The sequence below is a fragment of the Glycine soja genome, chromosome 5 (genome assembly GCF_004193775.1).
Source record: "Glycine soja cultivar W05 chromosome 5, ASM419377v2, whole genome shotgun sequence".
NCBI classification, from domain to species: Eukaryota; Viridiplantae; Streptophyta; class Magnoliopsida; order Fabales; family Fabaceae; genus Glycine; species Glycine soja.
In genome coordinates this window covers 24030892-24039063 of record NC_041006.1, presented here as the reverse complement: position 1 = coordinate 24039063, position 8172 = coordinate 24030892, and the positions used below count along the sequence as shown (strand labels likewise).

Sequence of the window (8172 nt, the reverse complement as noted above, 5' to 3'; positions counted from 1 at the left end):
TCAAAAAGGAGAAGTCGACCAAAAGACTATTCCATAACTGACTCTTGTTGCCGAATCGAAGGGGCTTGGCCGACAAATTCCTTTAAATTTTCTTCGAGCGAGCAGTCTTTCGATCTTTTTGGGTTGCATGCCCAAGGCAATGTTTTTTGTAATTGAGATGGATTGATCTTCGCTATCATGCCTCTTCCATCCCTTCGGTCCTCGCTCTTAAAACTTATAGCATATAGGCTACCTACGGTTTCCCAGTAAGAACATTAAGAATAGTCCAGGATGCGGGATAAGCGCTGTTAAAGACTGAATTGCGTAAGTAAGAGAATCTTTATTAACAGCTCATCTTCCGCACCAGTAGTCAGTCTTCTCTATAAGCAATTCTCAATGCCTATGGTATCCGTCTTTGAATCAGTCTACCTTGCGTGGCTAGCTTATTGTTAATCAATAATCCCAGTGTAGGCTTTTAGACTCGTTCCGTAAACTACACTCGCTATATGTTTTTAAGCAATCTCTCTTTCTGAAGCATTGAGCAAGGCAAAAAAAAAGTAAGCCATTGATTGAAGGAAGCTTACTTAATAGAGTCCTTTGCACGAGTAAGCTTACTTAATAGAGTCCTCATATCTTATCATATCCTAACCACCATTTAAATGAAGGAAGCTTCCTTGGCAAAAAAAAAAAAAGTAAGCTTGCCAAAAATGAAGGAAGCTTCATTTTTGTATGTCCCTAACAAAAATGGTGGGTGCCTTTCATAACAAGAATTCTGATTGTTAGTTTTTCAGGTGTATATTCAAGAGCAAAACACAGAAACACACAGAAATATACTTTCCTTCTTTCGGCTTAGTACTGTACTGAACAACACTACAATCTATTATGTATGAGCATTTCGTGTGTACAACTAGAGGGATATTTTCAAGATGGCACTTTTTTTCCTTCTCCTTAATAACTTCCTCCACAAACTTCCACTTCCTGGTTTCTTAGCTGGTACAATGGCCAAAGAATTATCAGTGGTTCTGTCTTCGTGATCCTTAACACCATTCAAAACTAGAATCTTTTCCAGGGGCTCTAGAACGCCAGGAATGGTGATCGGGTTCGAGTTGTCATTGCTTCCTTTGGGAACCTTGGCTTTAGTATCATCGGCTAGCATCTGATCGAGTAGAGATCGACTTTTCACTTTCATAAATTTTGGAGGGGCAAGACTTGGATCCACATTGGTGGTGGTGGTGGCGGCAGTGTTGGTATTTGCTTTAAATTGGGCAGCAATGACATTGTCAAAAAGGGAAGCATCCTTTGGTGCAGCCATCGCTTTCAACTGCTTCCCAAGATTAAGGATGGTTTCTTGACACTCTGCCAACTTTTCTGAAGCAGCTGTTATCTCCCAGTCCTGTAGGATTGATCAAAACTCCTTAACTCAATACCAACACAAGCACCACAAGAATGCATTTGCACAGGTAATCAACTCAGAAGGCACAGTATAAGGCCCACTTTGGATAAACTTTTCAACAAACACTTATAGGAAAAGAAAATTTTGAGGTAAAATGAATTAAACTTGTCACCTAATATAAAGTCAACTTGTGCACCGTAACTTATTTATAACCTTTCACATTCCATCTTTTCCAAAAGATGAAGAACTTGATTTTAACCTATTAGAGAATTTGATCCATTTTACCTCTCTATTTCTTCTCCTATAAATTCCTGTATAGAAGTTTGTGCAAATTAGGCCTATGAATGGTTAAATTACAACTTATTGCTAGTCAATCATACACCAGGGTAGATAGTTCCTTTTTATTCCAATTTTTGTCTATTGTTCTGATTGATACTTTGCAAACACCAAACATGTCATTGGAGCTTTATTTTCATTTATTAGGACCACTTGTAATGCTTCATAGAACTTCTTCAATGGTTCCCTAAAGAAACTGACCTAGTTAGTCAATTTCAAATCAGTTATATAAGCACCAAATTACTGAGGGAGTGCTTTGCTTAGGTTTTATTAGCTGCTCCCAAAAAGAGCATATAAAATGTAGACAGTCTACTTTCTTTAAATATGGAGCCAGCTGTTGAAGCTCCTAATCTACAGAAAAATATATGATGACTAACTCTTGAATGAAGTCTAGAGGGGCATACAAATTATAATAGAACAGATTAGGTGTTTTCTATTATCAGACCTATCATTCATCCATCATTTAGAAATTATGATTGAAAAAAAAAAAAAAAACATGACAAAAGGTTCCATCATTAGTCACATATTTTCACTTTATACTCCGAGGATACAGAAAGTTCCAAGACCCTGTTGATAATAGGAAAGGATATCATAGATGGAAAATTTAATTAAGACAATTTCAAATATAGATATACCCAGCCCATTTTATGTGCAACTTCAACACCACACTTCATCTATTTCAGCTTTGTATATTGGATACATTGCTCAATGTTTACATGCTCCAGATTGGTATTTCCAGTTTGTAATTTAAAAGGCAAGTTAAAGTCACATAAGTCCAAATACTATAAGTTCTAACTTTGTTTTAGTAGAAATCACGGTTCACCTTAATTAAATATTCTTGAAAGTTACATAAGAACTAGTAATCTGACTAGGAGTTGACAAGAAAAAGGACTAGAAAGAGATGAACTTACATTATGCAGTGGCTTATCTTTCTCAATAATATCATGGTTTGAGCACTCCTTTGACATGCTGAGAACAACAATTTGGTATGTGACAGTTAACAATTAGAAATTAAAAGCCAAATGTTCAAAAAAAATATTGAACAGAAACAAATATGTAAGGATGATTCATACCTTTCAAGCTGGAACTGCAATTCAATACATTTGGCTTCTAGTTCTTTACAATTGCTGTTCTTTTTCTCCAGTTCCACTTCTAAAGCCAAAACCTTGTTACGAGCCTCTTTTAATTCTTCTTCTGAATGTTGTGCATCAGGATTTGAAATTATCAGTTTCTGATTTCTGATTTCATTCTCAAGTTTTCCATTTGATTCTTTAAAGGAATGTATCTCCAATCTCAAACTGTCAATAGTTTTATCTGATTCCTGGAGTTGATTCATTAAGGATTCAATCCTATCAGTAGCTGATTGAAGCTTCCCTTCCAAGACTTCCTTTTGAGATTCTGCACTGATCAATTTGTCTTTAATATTTGTAAGTTCTTCTTTCTCCTTACAATATATCTCTCCATTCTGAAGATCATGACCATCCAAAGTAGTTACTTGAGGCAAAGATGACGAGTTTTCCCTTGGAAACTGCAACTTGTCTTCCTCTGCAAAATGACTTATCTCATTCTCTGTCTCACCTTCACTCTGTGTCTCATCCCAATCAAATTGTTTCTTGATGGCATCCTTCATACTCGAAACATCCTGAAGTGAAAAGCAATGATTCATAATCCAATCCAATAATATTGTTAGTTCTTTGGCAAAATTTCCATAATCAGTCTTGCCACTCAGTAAATCGTAACACACATGTAGAAATTGCCGTAAAACATTACTGAGTTCAGATGTTTTCCACTGGAAAACACGAACCATGTAGCCTGTTGGCATTCCTACATTCTTGTATGAAACGATATCCCCATCTCCTTCGTGCAAGGGATCTGAACTATCATAGTCCACAGAAGGCAGGCAGATTCTTTCAACAATCTCAATTATCTTTCCAATTGATTTACTCAGATCTTCCTGAGATTGTAGTGTGATTCTCTTTATTGACAAGATGCCAGTGTTATTTTCATCACCAGAAGCCACCAAAGAATTATTTGAACATGAGATGCAATGAATACACTGGGGAGGATCCTGGGTGTCAATATGACCAGAGTCTTTGCTTGAATCAAAGTCAAACAGATCAGGATTGTTCACATACCTCAAAGCTACTCTAATATCATCGAGTATATCATCAGAGCTTTTGTGTGTGACATGGGTTTGTTCCAAGACCATTTTTACTACATCCTGAAGCCAACCAGGACTATTGCCCGTCAATATGTCAATGGAACAGGTTTTTTTATTTGACTTTGGGAGGTCTGAAATATGATCAGACACTGGAATGATCTCCATACCTACTACTTCAGGGATGGTCTCACTTGTCGCAGTTGAAATGTGATCAGACACTGGAATGATCTCCTTACCTTCTACTTCAGGAGTGGTATCCTTTGTCCCAGTCTCTGAGAAGCCATTGATTTCACTAACGGCTTTAAAAGAAGCAGATGAGATTTCAGTGCCTCTTTCAACAGAGACCACTGCTAATTTCTCCATTTCAACAAAGTCATCCATAAGATCTATGTCTGAAGCTCCAACACTTTTGCATGACAATGGTTCCTTCTCCTTTCGACTTCTAAAGTGCTCCAATTCTGAAATCAATGCAGAAGCCCAGGATTCCGCACAGCTAGCCTTGTCATCGCTGCCAGCATCAGACATTGATGCCAAAGAGAACTCATGTGATGTGAGGTAACTTCTTAGCTGTTCCACAGTTATGTGAGCTTTAGACGATTCTTCAATCTGCGACTGAAGTTGCAAAAGTTTGGAAGCTGTGCGAGAAAGCATTACTCTTGAGAATTGGAGCTCATTCATTTTCCTATTCAGGGATTCTTTTAAAGTCTTGTTTTCTTCTTCCATAGTATATAACTGCTCATTCAAAGTGTTGATTCTTCTAATGGGAGTCTCAGGAGAAGTGTCAACTGAAGATTCAACCACTGAACTGGTTGAGCTCAGTTTGCTCCTCCTGATTTCAAATGAATCCCGTCCCAACATGTCCACTTCATTTTTCATTTTTGCCAGGGCAGCAGGACCTGGTAACCGCTTCCGAACCAGAAGGCGCAGCCTCTGACATTCTGATTCTAACATAGCAATTTTTTTAACACTCTCTAAGTGCTGCTTGTGAGAAGCATCAGCTGTTCGACAGTTAAATTCCCTCTCCTCATTTCGGATCTCAAGTTCCTTCTCAAGTACACGAACCTCATACTTCAGAGAGGTATTATCATTCTCGGTGGACTCTAATCTATTCATCAGAGCACAGTGATCTGTCTCAGCTTGATTCAACTGTCTTTTCAGATCTTCAATCAAATTTTCTCTTGCAAATATGGACTTATTAACATGAGAATTTTCAGCCTCAGCTTTTGCAAGCCTTTTACTTGTCTCAGATAACTGTTCCTCCAGAACTAGGCGCTCCTTTTCAAATTCTTTTGAAGCCTTCATCACGGCATCATGAATCCTTTGCCCTTGTTCTTCTCGAACAAATCGTAACTGCTGCATACATTCCTTGAGAGCTCCATCCAAGTGGACTACTCTTTCTTCATAAACTAAACGCTGCTGCAATGCTTCATCCAGATCTTGCTTCATAGACAACACTTCAGCTTCTGCCTTCTTCAAACCTTCAAAAGCAAGAATTTATCAGAGATTGGTCAAATTAAAAACATTTTTTAAATAAGCTGTTATTAGATAAATAAACACACAGAGATAGAGATATACACAAACGCTACCTTCCATTACTTCTTGTGCAACTTTTGTTTGTTTCTTCACCAGCTCATCTTTAGCATTACAATCAGAAAGTGCCGAAGTAAGCTTGTTATTTAATCTTTTCAAGTTTTTCTCCAATTCTTCTTTATCAGCTACAAGTGCCTGAACCTAAAGTAGAAAAAGGTAAAACAAGACAAAATACCAGTTATTTTTAACAATTAATAAAGCAAAAACTAAATTTCAAATAGCCCTCAAAGTTTGGTGAATATATAGATACAACGAGAATTATATTGTCCATTTTATGATCATAATAATTCAGAACATAGGGCCCAGGAAATTAGCATTTTTATTAATAAGGAATCTAATATTGTTCATTAATGAAGTACTAAATTAATACCTTTTAATAGGAGTAAGACAAAATAGGAAAAGGTAAGATCACAAGCAGACACCTGACAGCTTAATGAAGATATAAATTATAATTATATTGATCAGAGTTGAATAATTAATGCTAAAAACAGTTAAATTACCTCTTCATTTTCTTTTGAACTGAGATCTGTGTTGTCAGCAGCTATAATTGTCTTTTCTGAGGATTTTTTTCTCCAAAGCCACGTTTTTTGATCCATATTGCTAAAAGCTTTAACAGGGAGGAACCTGCATTGAATCAAGGCCAGTGGAAAGAGAGTGTGCTACTGTAAGTCTTACTTGAAGGACAAGTTCATCATAAAACATAACCAAGGATCCAAGATAACATAAATCCCAACACTTCACGCAATCAGTGCCATTACTTGCATAATCCGGATTTCTTTACATTACTATTATTATAAATAGCAGTATGATCTCCATTGAGACACACTATATATGTGGAATATTCCCTCAAAAAATTAAATTAACCATGTGAGTATATTGTCACAACATGATTGCAGAGGATGCAACTAAAATCACAAGGAAATATTGTCAGTAACCTCCTTAAGTACTCGCATGGAGTTCAAGTTCAACCACATAAGATACAAATTCGTACATTTCATAAAACATAAATTCGTCGCAGTTTTCTATTTATACAAACATGACCAAAAATAAGACAAACCATATCAGCCGACAAAAAACTCGCATGCAACTGAAAATCACGAGAAAAATGTTTTATTTCCACGTTTTTCCATTAAGAGAACAAACTGATTAAAGAAGCCATACAAACTCATTTTATAGTAAAGAGAAATTTTGGAAAAATAAAAGTAGAAGAAGAAAAGCAGAGGTGTTGTGCTATATATATAGCTATATCTAAGAAAGGGTGTGTTAGCTGGTTTCTCACCTCTATGAACAAAGTTTGAGGTCGTGGTTGTGCATGGAATGGATCATCCAAAGAGCCAAAAGGACAACAATAACTGAACAGCAATGGTGTGCTGCAAAACTGTGTTCAGGAGACACAAAATGTTTGGAACATAAAAAGGGTGAATAAGAGTGATGAGTTTTGAGAGCTGAAGAGTTTTGAAGGTTAAAAGGTTTAGAGTTCAGACATCAAGAATTGGAAGGAAAATGCACATGATGTGTGATCTCTCACCAGCGCGGAGAGTGGTGAAGTGAGAGTGTGAGGCGGCCACAACACCCACAACCAGCTCAGCTTTCTTTGTAGAGTGAGAGAGAGTGTGTTTGGTGAGGGAGGAAAAAAGGTAAAGACTCAAAGAAAGAAGTGAAAAGATGATGGGGAAGTGAAGTGAAGGAGTCAAGAGAAAATGACAGAATGAGAGAGGAGAACAGAGAGAAAAGTGTCGGCTTGGTGCTTTTATTGGATCTGCCAACACGGGAGTCGAGGACTTGGATACGTTTACATGTGAGGAAGAAGTAATAAAAGATGAGAAAGATTCAAGTACACGTGTAGTAGTAAGATCACATCCTCCATATTAACATAGTCTTCCTCAAGGACTCATATATAAACCAAAAAAATTTCTTATTTTTCAACTTAAATATAAATATATCTAATTAATTTTATCTGTAATTAATGATATCATTTCTCAATAATTTTTCATTTAATTGAATTTTATTTTCAAGAAGTCTATTTTATTTATGATATCAAGTTTTAATAAAGGACATGTTAGGAATAGCTTTTATTTTACTTAGGATTAGTAAAATTGAATTATTTCAACTAATTTTCTTAATTTGTGTGAAAGTAGTTATTTTTTGTTCATATGAGTCCAAAGAGTACAAGTAATATGCTTTATGCTTTGGAGGGAGAAAATCATAACTAATTAAAATATTTTGATTTAGTTATAAAAAAAAACTGTAGAAATAAAGTGATATATGTTTTGTTGTTTGGCTTAAGAGAGAAAGGTCAAAGAAATAAAGTAAAAATAAGTGTGTAAAATACCATTGTGTCTTTATTATTATCGTATCCTTGAAACACTTGTCTCTTCCCCAACCCAGTCATTGAACTGCTATGAGGTCAGTCTTGTCCAGGAATCATGGCACTGCCATCGAGAGAAAGGAGGCCTCATTGTTGTCTTCATCAGAGGTGGGTCCTCATCAGAAGAGAAAAGTTACTTATGCTTCTCTGGGAGTGGGTCCTCATTGGGAGAGAGAACAAGTTGTTTTTGCTTCTTCCGGGGTGGGTCCTTATCAAAGGCATCACCTTCTTTACGATCAGATTTTGGTGTCATCTAAGAGCCATTGAAGGCAACCTCGTGGTTGGAGTGGTCAAGCTCAAATTGGACATCGTTCAGGGGTTTAGTTGAGGTGTTGGAGGAGATGT

The 8172-nt window shown here is 36.5% G+C and overlaps 1 protein-coding gene across 1 annotated transcript; it reads right to left on the bottom strand.

Annotated features, from left to right (window-relative positions):
* Positions 1-715: 715 nt before the first annotated feature.
* On the bottom strand, positions 716-7227 carry LOC114412404 (filament-like plant protein 7). The gene is made up of 6 exons (XM_028376297.1): positions 6739-7227; positions 5960-6083; positions 5456-5600; positions 2782-5347; positions 2620-2677; positions 716-1372 (listed from the first exon to the last, which is right to left on the bottom strand). Exons 2-6 carry the CDS (start codon positions 6053-6055, stop codon positions 887-889), a joined length of 3351 nt encoding a protein of 1116 aa, XP_028232098.1. The 5' UTR covers positions 6056-6083; positions 6739-7227; the 3' UTR covers positions 716-886.
* Positions 7228-8172: the final 945 nt, after the last annotated feature.

What these genes read in the sequence shown, in the direction of transcription:
- LOC114412404 (XM_028376297.1), bottom strand. Translation starts at nt 6,055, where the DNA reads ATGGATCAAAAAACGTGGCTTTGGAGAAAAAAATCCTCAGAAAAGACA. An exon ending in GTTCAAAAGAAAATGAAGAG is followed by an intron (nt 5,601 to 5,959) that starts GTAATTTAACTG and finishes TTTCTACTTTAG; the next exon opens with GTTCAGGCACTTGTAGCTGA. An exon ending in TGCACAAGAAGTAATGGAAG is followed by an intron (nt 5,348 to 5,455) that starts GTAGCGTTTGTG and finishes TTGCTTTTGAAG; the next exon opens with GTTTGAAGAAGGCAGAAGCT.